The sequence below is a fragment of the Polyodon spathula genome, chromosome 14 (assembly GCF_017654505.1).
Source record: "Polyodon spathula isolate WHYD16114869_AA chromosome 14, ASM1765450v1, whole genome shotgun sequence".
Taxonomy (NCBI): domain Eukaryota; kingdom Metazoa; phylum Chordata; class Actinopteri; order Acipenseriformes; family Polyodontidae; genus Polyodon; species Polyodon spathula.
Genome location: NC_054547.1, coordinates 15,401,769 through 15,417,171, shown reverse-complemented (window position 1 = coordinate 15,417,171; position 15,403 = coordinate 15,401,769). Strand labels below are relative to the sequence as shown.

The 15,403-nt window shown below is 37.9% G+C and overlaps 1 protein-coding gene across 1 annotated transcript; it reads right to left on the bottom strand.

Annotated features, from left to right (window-relative positions):
* Window positions 1–346: 346 nt before the first annotated feature.
* On the bottom strand, window positions 347–9,920 carry LOC121326700 (glutamate--cysteine ligase regulatory subunit-like). The gene is made up of 7 exons (XM_041270084.1): window positions 9,694–9,920; window positions 8,615–8,680; window positions 7,039–7,123; window positions 4,963–5,019; window positions 4,547–4,749; window positions 3,543–3,657; window positions 347–2,865 (listed from the first exon to the last, which is right to left on the bottom strand). Exons 1-7 carry the CDS (start codon window positions 9,817–9,819, stop codon window positions 2,696–2,698), a joined length of 822 nt encoding a protein of 273 aa, XP_041126018.1. The 5' UTR covers window positions 9,820–9,920; the 3' UTR covers window positions 347–2,695.
* Between the last annotated feature and the right edge of the window lie 5,483 nt (window positions 9,921–15,403).

Sequence of the window (15,403 nt, the reverse complement as noted above, 5' to 3'; positions counted from 1 at the left end):
CATTTCTGAAGTGCGTAACAGCTTTTGAGCACTTACGGAATTTTCATTTATCCTAATGACAATGCTGACAAGCGCTTCCCCCTTTCAACATCTATATCTATTTATCAGTAACTTATCAGCGTATCCCTTACAAATGTTTACCCCAGTAAAAGCATAGCAAAATGGAATAAAACATAGAAACACGGCAAACCAGGATAAATGCATAATATAACCATGAGAAAACTGCAAAAATACAGTGGTAAACTTTTACAGGGGATATTATATATCACTTGTTATGTAAAAATAGAAAACGGTTTATCTATTTATTTACAGCCTAGTATTAAAATATGTAACAATCAAAATAAAATAAAGTTTGTTTGCACATTGTTTATTTTACATCGGGATAAAATAAATATGCAAAGTTTTTCACTGTTCTGCAGTTACACAGCTGATGTGAATAATGGGCCCTTAACATACTTAAATAAAAACAAGAAATGTATTCAGATTGTCACAACTGAACAGGAAACAAACATAAACCTAAGCACATTCTGTAAATTGCTGCAGGAAGTATTTAATTTATTCTTCATCACTGTGCTGGTCACTATTAAACACAGTGTGTATTTCTGAGTGGGAGTAGAAGACACATGACTGGGAATTCAATACACATTAGTCTCAAAATCTTTGCCTACCCGACTCAGTAGCTTTTAGTTTTTGTCTCAGTTTCTAAGTTAACAGATTTTGTTGATTGAATTTCTGAACATAGACATGGATACTTGGTTCCTCAATATCGACAGTAAGGTCTGATCCTTAATAAACATATTTATTAAGAGCCTGAATAAAATCAAAATTGATGCTGGTGCGAAAGCTATATTATAATGGATCTGGAGGTGCCACAGACCAGGATCAGGTTAAAAAAAAAAAACACACCACATTTTGTTTTTAAACTTTAAATCATCCATCAGTAACACAAGGTCAACAGGCAAACTTCAGCAGGGTAACGCAGGGTCAAGAGGCAAACTTCACTTTACACTAGTTTACAACAGAGAAACTAAACCAGAACTCAAAACAGAAAACTCTACAGAAAAAGGAGAGTACTGTATGTAGCTCCAAAATTAATTTCATGTTTATTATGCTGTCCCTGTCCTGATGTTTGCAATCATTCCGACTGCATGTTACAGCAATTACTCAAATACTATGTTTCTTATATTTTGATAAACTGCGCTCCAGATCTAGTTGCCTGCCATAGACATTTGTAATGTAGGCTAGATCAGCCAGTATCTTTATAAAAGTAAGAGCCAGCACCGTCTAGTGATCTGCTACGTTTTCTGGCAATACTCTATTGTGCACTAGATGGCGCTTAATAATAAAAAACACTTTGGATGGTCTAGCTTACATTGCATGTGTATGGCAGGCTACTCAAACTGAAAGCAGCTACTGGTCAAGTAAAAGCACCTTAATACAATAACACAAACAAACAAACAAACACAATATTTAAGCAATTGCAAAACAAACCACTAAGAATGATTACAAATCTCATAAAACGTAATGAAGCTACATATTTGATCATTCTATTATTCATATATCACTTCAGTGTTGTGTGGAATAAAGAACTGAAACATCTTTAGTTACAGTGTGTCATCAATGAATTATGTTATACAGCTGTTTTTATTACAGTACATTAAAGTATGTTTATTATATTAGTCCAAACAATATGAATGTAGGAATTCAGCATAGTGCTAGAAACATACTCAAAACATTACTTCTGTAAAGACGACCTTGTCCCCAGTGGCTTGAAACTGTCAGGAATGAATAAAAAGGCATTTTATGTTCTTTATATACATTAAAAAAAAAAAAAAAAATCATGCAATAGTCAGTATCCCCTTTTCCTGCTGGTACTTGCCAATATCTACAGCCAACCAGACAAGATAAATTCTGTAGTCATTTTTACAGGTAGAGGATTATCTAATGCTATATAAATATTCTGGTTAAAACTCACTCACCTGTGTGTTTTGTTTTACCATATTGTCTTAATGCTGCATTGTCACACACTCCTATTCAATTTTACACTAAAATGGAAGTACCTTCATAGCTTGCTAGCCTTCTGTGTACTCTTCTTTTCAGATAAAAACAGACGCCTTTGGTTTACAGTACACAAAAAGGGACACAAAATTCCTCCCTTGACATTACTTCACAGCTAATTAGGTAATGCCATGTTGCAATACTGAGGGTGCTTCCTACATTCAAATCAGTTGCACAGTGTTTATTTTAAGCACATTTAAATGATCTGAGAGAACACAATGGATTTCACAAATGTTCTTTCATTCCCTGTGCCAATGTTAAAACTGCTTTTGCATTCAGACAATAAAATGTCTTTCAGCAATGCCAGTGCTCACATCCTCTCCAACAGTGCAAGTACAAACGCTGGGTCTCCATTTTGTCCAGTGCTTAAAAGCAGTATTTAACTACCCCCCCACAGGCATGTGTTCAGCCTGACCTGAAAGACTGTATTAGACTGAAAACTACTAGGCAAGGCCTTTTTCAGTGAGTCATGAACAGTATAAGTTTCCTAACCAGCGATGGTAATTGTGTGAAAAGGGGATACCACTTTGCACGTGCCTTTCTATGGAACTTAGTTTCATACACAAGACCTTTTCTAAAAAAGTGTGCCTGAGTAGCTTTATTCAGCTGCATTCCTACTGTCGCTATGTACACTACATTAAGAGATGATTCTTTTAGCTTGAACAAGATAGCCCTTGGATTTGATAATGCCTCGGCTTTTGACAATGACAGAGTAGCGAAGAACCCACTCCAATGACCAATCCACTACCACGGCATCTTTAACACCCTCGCTGACAGACTCCTGGAAGTTCGTCTCCGTGATGAGCTCTAAAGGCAACAGAAAAAAAAACAAAAACTATGGTAAACACATTACGAGATATAAAGTTCTAGCTTAGTGTGCTGTAATGTCCTAGTAGAATTGTTTGGGTTTTTTTGGCCAATCAATTACAAATCAACATGTATTTTTGTATTGATACAGCTATCTAAAATACCATATACAATACAAATATATTATTTTACTTGTAACCTCTATACAAATACTACAAGAACAAAAGATGGTGAACAAATATATAAACAGCTGACTATGACTTACGAGAATTTAATGAATAACCCTTAAACTCCTCACAGTTAGGCTTCTGTATAAAAATGTTATAGAATATTTTGCAAAAGTGTGGTGCTCAACAATTTATTCTGCATCCAAAGCACAGAAATGCATAGGAAAATTGCATGTGGTGGAAATACCAGCAGTTATTTTGTCTAACCATACCATCTCTCCAGCATAATGCATGTTTTCATCGCTAATGATTAATGGACAAAAAGCAGCGGTAAATGCTGGGTGTCCTTAATGATTAAGTTTATAAATAATCTGCAAAGTAGTTTAGCAGTTTTACTGTGCTTTTCCATTGGTTGTGCTACACATTTACCCTCGCTCTCTATCACCCTTAGCTATGGGTTTTTACCATAGTAAATCTGTATTAGGGAATAACATGCAGCCAGTGATTCACCTTTGGAATCATTGTGGGTCAGCAGCTGTATATCGTACTCCTTGGCAAAGGCAGTCAGGTCTGGTGGCATCACACAGCAGGAAGCCAGATTCACCTGGTTACTGCTGGGCTTCACCTGTACACATCAAACCACAGACGAGGCCATTCATTAAAAATGGAAACAGATAAAACGACTACCTTTTAGAAACTGGTCAACAAGGTATAATTTCTTAAAGTAGAATGCACAAAAAAAAATATGAAATATAATAAACAGCAAGGTATTTATCTGAGGTGCAAATTGGGACTTGTAGAAAAAGCTTAGCAAAACGATATGCTTCAATGCAATACTTAAGAGTTTTAGAACTGGCTAGAACAGACCCATGAGCAGAGGAGGTAGTTAGTGCAATAAACAATTTAGTGCGCCCAGTTATTGAACCTGGTTTTTCTCCACAATTTATAATGTCCTATTATATTCCCTTACTGCTGCAATCCCCAGAACAGCTCAAGAGAACTGAAAGTCAATTAATCAATCAATCAATCAATATTTCTTTTATATAGCACCTTTCATAGTGGACCACCATCACAAAACGCTTTACAAGACAGTGAGGAACAATTAATAATACATTAAATACAGTGAAATACAGGGCAAATTACATTAAATACAACAGTAAAAAAACAACGCAAATACATTAAATATTGGCATGATACAATGGTTATCACAAAGCCAAGTCAGGAGCTCTACAGCTGTCAGTAAGTACCCAGCCTCTGTGGAACAAAAGCCAGCCCTATGGTGGTCCACTTGGAGCTCATCAGCTGCCTGGCCATTAGGGTCCGCTGTAGCCTGAGTACCTACAGACTTTTCTTCCCTAATCAGTGGGAGCGCCACAGCCAATTTGACGCTTTCTGTGTAATCCCTAGCCAAGATTTTCCACTGGCAACTGCATTAGCAGGACTTGTGTTCACCCTTAATGTATGTATTTTTTAAAGAGGTCTACCTTCGGTTGTTAGGAAGTGTGATTCTTTACCTTTGCCCACATGTACAGCTGCTCCAGCAGAGGCTTGTCTAAATCAGAAGTGCCGATGGCTGCAATCTTGTGGCTCTGAAGCAGGCTCTCCAGCTCCTCCCAATGAGGTTGCAGGTGTTCCAGGGTCAGGCTGACTCCCTCCGGTAAAGGAGGAGACACGATAATCACAGAGTCCAGCTGAGACACCCCCAGTGTAGAACAGGCTGGAAGGAAGAGGTCAAATACAGTCAAGCCTTGATCAAAGACCGCATGTCTGTATCTACATCCCGTGTTAAAGATGAGCTACCTCATAGTACAGACAGGGAGCGCAATCATACTCTGTCTAGTCCTCTCATGACATGAATATTGCTATTAAAAACAACAACAAAAAAAGGCAGAATATCACAATAGCAGTAGTGTTGCTCATTTAAACTTACCCAAATCTACTGCAATTCTGATGGACGAGGGGTCCGACCCACTGAGAAACAACTTCACTGTAAAAAAAAAAAGTCAAAAACAATCTTTTGTATTACGGGAAAATTTTTATATATATATATATATATATATATATATATATATATATATATATATATATATAGCTCTGGAAAAAATTAAGAGACCACTGCAAAATTATCAGTTTCTCTGGTTTTACTATTTATAGGTATGTGTTTGGGTAAAATGAACATTTTTGTTTTATTCTATAAACTACTGACAACATTTCTCCCAAATTCCAAATAAAAATATTGTCATTTAGAGCATTTATTTGCAGAAAATGACAACTGGTCAAAATAACAAAAAAGATGCAGTGTTGTCAGACCTCAAATAATGCAAAGAAAATAAGTTCATATTCATTTTTAAACAACACAATACTAATGTTTTAACTTAGGAAGAGTTCAGAAATCAATATTTGGTGGAATAACCCTGATTTTCAATCACAGCTTTCATGTGTCTTGGCATGCTCTCCACCAGTCTTTCACATTGATGATGGGTGACTTTAAGCCACTCCTGGCGCAAAATTTCAAGCAGCTCGGCTTTGTTTGATGGCTTGTGACCATCCACCTTCCTCTTGATCACCTTCCAGAGGTTTTCAATGGGGTTCAGGTCTGGAGATTGGGCTGGCCATGACAGGGTCTTGATCTGGTGGTCCTCCATCCACACCTTGATTGACCTGGCTGTGTGGCATGGAGCACTGTCCTGCTGGAAAAACCAATCCTCAGAGTTGGAGAACATTGTCAGAGCCGAAGGAAGCAAGTTTTCTTCCAGGACAACCTTGTACTTGGCTTGATTCATGCATCCTTCACAAAGACAAATCTGCCCGATTCCAGCCTTGCTGAAGCACCCCCAGATCATCACCGATCCTCCACCACATTTCACAGTGGGTGCGAGACACTGTGGCTTGTAGGCCTCTCCAGGTCTCCGTCTAACCATTAGACGACAAGGTGTTGGGCAAAGCTGAAAATTGGACTCATCAGAGAATATGACCTTACTCCAGTCCTCTACGGTCCAATCCTTATGGTCTTTTGCAAACCTCAGCCTGGCTCTTCTTTGCTTCTCATTGATGAAGGGCTTTTTCTAGCCCTGCCCCTAGGAGCCTGTTTCGAACCGTCCTCGCCGTGCACTTCACCCTCCCAGTTTGCCATTCTTTTTGTAGGTCACTTGATGTCATCCTACGGTTGCTGAGTGACATTCGAATGAGTTGGCGGTCATCCCGGTCAGTGGAGAGTCGTTTTCGCTCTCTGCCGGTCTGTAGCCTTGTTGTCCCCAATGTGTGCTGCTTGACCTTGTTCTTATGAACCGCCGTCTTTGAAATTTTAAGGATGGAAGCAACCCGACGCTCACTGTATCCCTCTGCCAGTAAAGCCAGAATTGAACCCTTCTTTTACTCACTCAAAACTTTCCTTTTCAACTCTTTGGGCATGGTCAATAGTTATTTTTTGATTCCAATTACTTTTGAGGTACTACTAGCACTGTTTTGCCATCCAGCTGGTCCTATTGCAAGAGGATAGTGATGACCACAGGAGTGGTTTTTATACTTTTCCTCGTTAAATAAGATTTGGTTCAGGTGATCCCCTAATCAGTACCTCATTCAGTAGAATGAGGTGTGCCTGTGTTGGAATTCAACAGACACTGGAATGGAATGGCTGCCATACATGTAGAGATGCTGATTTAAGAAAAATTTGCAGTGGTCTCTTAATTTTTTCCAGAGCTGTATGTGTATATATATTATATATATATATATATGATATATTATATATATATATATAATATTTCAGTTGCCAGTTGCAATAAAAGCTATGCTGTATTTCTTTCTGAAGGCTAGAACACCTATTTTGAATTTTAAAAAGCTTCCAAAGCACCATTTTGTTATATATTTTTCACATAATAGACATTTTACAATTATTATTATTATTTGTTACACCAATGTGAAAAGGGTGATTTTGATTTCAATACTACATCGGTAGCACGTCAGTAAAAATATACAATATACATCTATGCCACTATTCCATATTTACCAGAAACCTTCAATTCTTCCCTTTCCTCTGGAATGATGGCATCTGTTGTCTGGGTCAGCGAGCATTCCAGTGTGCTTGGAGCTTCCTAAAGCAGACAGGTGACACCACGCCATACAATAAACACACTTGAAAGAGATTGTAGCCAACAAAAAAATGGTATGTTAATTTAACCTGGGTAGTAAAACACTGTATTCACTATCACTGTTATAAACTAGCTGTTTCCCCAATTCACTGACCAGCTTACAGTTAATAAAATGCTTTGAATTATTTTGTTAGTTAAAACCTGGCTTTCCTTCCCTAGAGCAAGCACTCAGTAAGTTTACAGTGTTGACATCTCTACAAGCCAAACATTAGCCACCAGTAGTGCTGATTACTTAGAGATATGCAGATTGCAAGTCATGCCAGACACCAATAAAATGTAGGGCAGGTAGGATGATTCAGCAAAAATCACTGACATCAGCCCCAACCCCTATAGTAGAGCTGACACACAAGCACTGCTCTGGATTGTGAAAAGTGCTTGGAAGAAAAACATGATTTGTCATGCTTCTCTCATACAACAGATACGAAAATCCCAATGGTGTTTCGACCCATTGTCGAAATTGTTTCTTCAAAGTCTGTGAACCCATTCACCATGGTCTGAAATGTGCAGTTTAAACAAGAAAAAAAAACCCACAAACATATACTTTCTACTGGTGTCAGCTGATATTGGTTTATTGCAAAGCCTTTATTTGAAACTGGAGTCTTCATTTTACTGTAGGACTCCACCTAGACGCTCTGATGAGCATTCATGTTGTGTTTCTAAGTCCCCGACACTTTCAATGAGGCTAGCAAAACAAACAGCAGAGCCAAGGAAAATCAAGGGACAATGGTAGCCGTCTCAAAACACACTGAAAACACAGTCTGACAACTCCATTGGCCTTTTCACCCTAGTTATGCAATGAACCAATCCTCACAATTACATATCTATAGGAAGAGAAAGAAAAGGAGATGTGATACCTTTTATTGGACTAACTAAACAATTTAATTTCATTAAATCACAAGCTTTCAAGACCTCACATGACTCTTCTATAATATATAGGCCTATAGGAAGAGTTTTAACTTACAGCAATGCTTTCCTACACTGCTTATATGAGAAAATAATATTTAAAGCAGCTATTGCATCACAGGATTCCCTTTGAAAACCTCCTCAAACACAGTGAATCACTTTGCAGATCTTTGTGTAATACAAGTAATTGTTTGGGGATGCCACATTTTTTATGCCTCCAGCTGTTCACTGTGGCTGCTCTGTGCTTAATAGCTTTACCACACTAGCTTGCGGTGAGAACTAGTTCACTTGTGTATTTAAAAGAACCAGTAATACATTTTTTAGAAAGGTATTATTATAATTATTGTTACCCTATTTTTTTCCAGAGAACAAACAAATGATTTGAATGCCGATTTGTTTTCTTTCCCGTTTATAGATTTGTATCTCTTAACCACCTTACAAAATAATTACTATATTAAACAGATCAGAAATGCAACGTGGTCCAGAATGGAATCAGCAAGTGTGTTGCTGCAATCCACAATAAAAACTCACCTTTTCCTGGGCTGGGGCGATTTTAGTACACCATTCACTCAGGGTTTCTCGAATGCAGCCCTGTAGCTGAAAGAAAGAAATGTACTGATGTTATACTGCCTGCTACAGATGAAACACAAATTTTGACAATGACAAAGTTACATAAATACCCTTTAATGTTTCCATAGTAAATGTACGTGGTCATTTCTAGCTTGTTTGTCCATGCTTTACCATTCAAAGACTTTTCATTGCTTTTACCATAACATGCTGCAGAAACCCTGGTCCATCATTGATTTATTTGCGCATAAACCATTAAGCCATCAGTGTACAGTATGTACCCTTCTGTGTAAGACTATGAATTAAAACCTGAAAAACATCAACCTATACATTCAAGTCTTTGACAGTATGACACGGCTTCAATTATTTATGACAGAACTGTGGTTGAATTACAGAACATATCTATTTAAAAGCTGTAGTTTTGAGACAGCTCTCCAAAAAGGGGAATTAAAATGAATAGACTTGTATCATTAATCACTCTTGTACAACTAACAAAAAAAAAAAACTTTGTCGCAGCAACAAGCAGACACACGTTAATGGCCAGTAGTACCGGTTTATTTTGCATTCTCCCTGAACCCTATCTATACAGCAGCAGTAGTTGGTATAATGAATACAGAATTGTCATAAATCGATTACATTCATTTTCCTTTTTCCTTTGTATACATTTTGCTGAGTTTGTACACTGATCAAACATTTACAAAAGCCAATAAACCTACTATTTACAACATCGGAGTGCAAGGTGACAGCCGCCTTAAATTTGTATATTATATATATATATATATATATTATATATATAATATATATATATATATATATATATATATTTGGTGTACCCACGACGTGCTGCAACCTTAATCACCGCGTGCCTGCTTCGTCGCGATTAGCAACCTGACTTTGTAAATTACTAAATACACTTCAAGATCAAATGCTTAATGGGTCGCACGTAATCACTACCAAGGGCCCCTCCACATCCCCGATCTGTCTTCCGCTTGCAACTCCTTGCGTGCCTTCTCTAAGCACTCTATTGCCGGTAATTACTTTACCTCCTCGCTGGTCGATGAAGGGCATTTTTTCTTCAGGCGGCTCCAGTTGACCAGGTTCCCGGTATGGATGTTAAGCGTTGTAGCCTGCTTAAGGAGCAGTATGGCAGCTGCGTTTTGTTTTTCCATATGTTTCGATTAATAAGCAGTCTAACGTATACACTACATCTAACATACACAGCACACTGTTTCAGCTTTGACTGTAAGCAAACACCACCAAGCGAGTTTATACAATGAGAATTCCAGTTACCACAACACGCCCACAAAAATGATTCACAGAAAATATGGCATGGAATCTCTGTGGAATGGATCACAATAATGTTCTGTACTGTACGCTCCAGTTGTAATAACCAGATACTACATGGTTAGGAGTTTCATGAATGTAAATTGTGTTTGTATGTTACAGTTCATTTTATAAATAGTATAAAGTCTTATTTTGTCTTAAACAGATATAATAATAATAATAATAATAATAATAATAATAATAATAATAATAATAATAATAATAATGCAAAGCGCAGTGGGCAATTCTCAGGCTCTTTACCACAAATTGTTATTTGCGCAATTTTTGGAAAAAAGCAACCAAAGTTACCAAACCAAAAACAAGCTTTTTGCTTCAGCCGTGCTGTTTTAATTTGCGTTTTACATTCTCCTTACTGTTTGAAGGTGTTTGCAATCATCCCGCGTGGCTGGATTCTCGTTTATGTGACAACGGAATGAGGAAGGCTGTCCTATATATATATATATATATAAACAGTATGTGGGGCTTTTCGTAATGTGCAGCTTTTCGTAATGTGCAGCAGATATTTAGTATTTAGATACAAAAAACAGCAATAACAATTTATTTCTCCTTCTTGGTAAACAATGCATACACACTGTCATATATTTATTTGTGTGACATTTCTACTTAATTATTATACTAAGACAAATCAGATAACAAGTGCACAGCACTACCAATTAAAAAAAAAAAAAAAAAAAAAGCATGTACATTGCAACGTCGCATATCCGACCGCCACATAACCGCCCTGATCAATTAAATAAATAAATAAATAAATATTAAAAGTAGAATACGAGAGTAAAGGCATTGGGAGCAAATGCAGCTTCAGCGATGGAAACAGATGCGTTTCCCGAGAGGCTGGCTGGTGCGTGTGTCAGTCAGCTGCGTATAGCAGTGACGATTCAATACACCTGTCGAGAAAGCTTTTTTGTGCAGTGTGTTTATATGATGGAGCGCACGCTTGCAGATATTGGCAGCGTGTTGTTGTAGCTTTTAAATGCATTTGAATTAAACAAAGCAAGCTTCATAAACGCAATGCTTACCGGCCGTTTATTTAAAATAGCTGAAGCAATATTCAAACCGAGCTGCTTATCGGTTTTTGGCAATATCAAGAAAGAGCGTGAAGTACCGTGATTGAGATATTAAGAAAGCAGAACCAGGGAGACAGGGAGTCAAGACTTCTAGAGTTAAGAAAAAAACCCTCAGTTGCAGGTTACTGTACATTTACCGTTTGTTTTGTGTTTAAAAAAAAGAAGAAAGCTTTGCTTGGAGTTGGCTTTATAGCAAACTGCACAGCAACACCGTGTATTTGTAGCCTAATTAATCTCGTTTACGTTTGCTTACTTTTAAAGCAAAAAATCTCTCCATGTTTAAAGCAGTTTGCGTGTTGTTTTTGTTCACTAAGCTATTTATGGATGAGTAAATGTTTTTTCTATAGATGTTCGCATATCCGACTTGTTCACATATCCGCCTATACCCCAGTCCACAGGGGGTTGGATATGCGACGTTGTACTGTAATATAAATGTACCGCTAACATAAAAATTTAAATTAAAATGAACTAATCAGTGCTATATTGGGTTGTACTGTGGTTAGGTTTTCACAACAAAGTTAAAAATAAAATCTACTACCTAGGACTTGGTATATCCTACGTAGGACTTTCCAACGTAGGAGATACAAAGTCCAGTGCAGGAAATACATTTTTTAAATTGACACTAACACACTTCTATAGTAGTATGCCTAAAATGACAAAGCAAAATAATAGTAAATTAACTCTAGACTTTAACGGTTACACACATTTCTTTATTCTAGCCTGTAGACGAGGCAGTCTTCCCAGCGACAGAGTGGAAGCGACAGCGAGTGGGGGAGTACAGGCGTGGAAAAGTACAGAGCAGTTTAGAAGCAGTTTGAAAGCAGTTTGACGGCTGCAGAAGAAACTAAACTTAAAAAAAAAAAAACCCTCAACATGGTCTTCAAGCCAGTAATCTGTGACACCTGCTTGATGTGGGAAATCCGAGAAAACCCAGCGGAGCTAAACCAAGTGTGCATAAAGTGCCGCACGATCCAGGATTTGCATAAACTAGTAAGTATGCTAGAAATGGAGCTGGAAGAAGTGAGACAGCAACAGGATCTTGAAGAACTGGCACACCCACAATTCATGGAAGTCTGCGTCACCCCTAACAGAATGAAAGCCACCAGGGAGATAGAAGGTCAGAACAGCTGGGTCCAGGTAGGCAGAAGCAGGGAAAAAAAGAAACTTCCTCAAACACAACCACCAGAAATCAAAACAACCAACAGATTTGAGTCACTTCAGAATTTTGATGAGCAGAACCAACAACAAGAGAATGAAAGGAACAACATCCAGGACCCTATTGACAGTGGTGACCAGACAGCAAAAAGAAGGGAGGTCATGATTGTTGGGGACTCCATATTGAGAAACACAGCAAGTTCAATTCTCAGTTTGGACCCCCTTACTACAACAGTGTGCTGCCTTCCGGGAGCCTCGGTCAAGCACATCACTTAAAACGTGGACAGGCTCCTAGAACGAACAGGAGACGACCCGGTAGTAGTCGTCCACATTGGTACAAACAACATTGGAAGAGACAGACCAAAATCCCTGCAAAACAAATTCAGAGAGCTAGGAAGGAAATTAAAAGAGAAAACCAAAACTGTGGTATTTTCTGGTATACTACCAGCACCTTGCAAAGGACCATATGGACAGCTGGAAATAATTAATCAAAACGCATGGCTGAAGACGTGGTGCATACGGGAAGGCTTCACCTATCTTGATCATTGGACCACATTCTACAACGAGGACTATCTGTATAGACGGGATGGACTGCACTTAAATAACAAGGGAACCAGTCTACTTGGAGAAAAAATCCTCGAGCAGGTTCAGAAGCATTTAAACTGAAAGGAAGGGGGGAGAAATCAACAAAAAAACAGAAGGGAGACCGCATCAAAACAAGAACAACAACTCAGGTAAGACAACCATTAAATCTATTTATCTAAATGCTAGAAGTATCAGAAACAAAATTCTAGAACTTGAAGCTACTGCACTAATAAGTAACTATGATGTGATAGGTGTTACTGAAACTTGGTTGTCTGAGAGTGATGGGGACGAATATAATATTTGTGGGTATACACTGTATAGGAAAGACAGGCAGGACAGAAGAGGAGGAGGGGTAGCGCTATACATAAGAAACAGTCTTGAAGCCCAGGTGTTAAACCTGGACAAAGAAAATAAAGCCGAATCAATATGGGTCAGAATAATGGACAAAAATTCAAAGGGCATAATAATAGGAGCATGCTATAGACCACCAGATTCAGACGGTGAGCAAAATAATCTGTTATACAATGACATTAGAAATGCGTGTAGCAAAGGAGAAGCCATACTAATGGGAGATTTCAACTTCCCCCATATAAAATGGGAAAACCCGGTGGGTAGCACGAAGGATGAAATTGAAATGGTGGAAATGACAAATGACTGCTTCCTAACACAATTTGTCACAGAAGAAGGATGGTTGTTCTTCAAATATGTAGTACTAGAGGCGCAAAACAATTACATCCCTAAAGTAGACAAATCTAAATGTAAAACTAAATGGCCAACATGGTTTAATAGATCAATTAAAAAAAATATTCAGCGAAAAAAGGCACTTTATAGAGCATTAAAAAAGGACCAAAAAGAAAGTACGCATATAGAGTACACGGAACTGCAAACGCAAGTCAAAAACGAAGTTAGAAAGGCCAAGAGAGAAATAGAAATGAACATTGCTAAGGGAGCTAAAACCAATTCCAAAATGTTTTTCCAATATTACAACAGCAAGAGAACATTCAAAGAGGAGATTAAATGTTTAAGAGATACAAATGGCAAAATCATAGATGAAGAAAAAAAAATAGCAAATATATTAAATGATTACTTTTCACAAGTTTTTACAAAGGAAGATACTGACAACATGCCCCACATGTCATCCAGTTCCTATCCAGTTTTAAATAACTTTAGCATAACTGAGGCAGAAGTGTTAAAGGGACTAGGAGCTCTTAAAATAAACAAATCCCCTGGGCCGGATGAGATCCTCCCAGTAGTACTCAAATAAATGAAAGAAGTAATTTACAAACCGCTAACCAAGATCATGCAGCAGTCTCTTGACACAGGGGTGGTACCGACAGACTGGAAAATTGCAAACGTAATACCGATCCACAAAAAGGGAAACAAAACTGAACCAGGTAACTACAGACCAATAAGCATGACTTCTATTATATGCAAACTTATGGAAACTATAATAAGATCCAAAATGGAAAATTACCTATATGGTAACAGGGTCCTGGGAGACAGTCAACATGGTTTTAGGAAAGGGAGATCGTGTCTAACTAACTTGCTTGATTTTTTTGAGGATGCAACATTGATAATGGATAATTGCAAAGCATATGACATGGTTTATTTAGATTTCCAGAAAGCTTTTGACAAAGTCCTGCACAAAAGATTAATTCTCAAACTGAACGCAGTTGGGATTCAAGGAAACACATGTACATGGATTAGGGAGTGGTTAACATGTAGAAAACAGAAAGTACTGATTAAAGGAGAAACCTCAGAATGGAGTGTGGTAACTAGTGGTGTACCACAGGGATCAGTATTAGGTCCTCTGCTATTCCTAATCTACATTAATGATTTAGATTCTGGTATAGTAAGCAAACTTGTTAAATTTGCAGACGACACAAAAGTAGGAGGAGTGGCAAACACTGTTGTAGCAGCAAAGGTCATTCAAAATGATCTAGACAAGATTCAGAACTGGGCAGACACATGGCAAATGACATTTAATAGAGAAAAGTGTAAGGTACTGCACACAGGAAATAAAAATGTACATTATAAATATCATATGGGAGATACTGAAATTGGAGAAGGAATCTATGAAAAAGACCTAGGAGTTTTTGTTGACTCAGAAATGTCTTCATCTAGACAATGTGGGGAAGCTATAAAAAAGGCTAACAAGATGCTCGGATACATTGTGAAAAGTGTTGAATTTAAATCAAGGGAAGTAATGCTAAAACTGTACAATGCACTAGTAAGACCTCATCTTGAATATTGTGTGCAGTTCTGGTCACCTCGCTATAAAAAAGATATTGTTGCTCTAGAAAGAGTGCAAAGAAGAGCGACCAGAATTATTCCGGGCTTAAAAGGCATGTCATATGCAGACAGGCTAAAATAATTGAATCTGTTCAGTCTTGAACAAAGAAGACTACATGGCGACCTAATTCAAGCATTCTGAATTCTAAAAGGTATTGACAGTGTCGACCCAAGGGACTTTTTCAGCCTGAAATATGAAACAAGGACCGGGGGTCACAAATGGAGATTAGACAAAGGGGCATTCAGAACAGAAAATAAGTGGCAATTTGTTACAGAGAATTGTGAGGGTCTGGGTCCCGTAATGTTGTTGAAG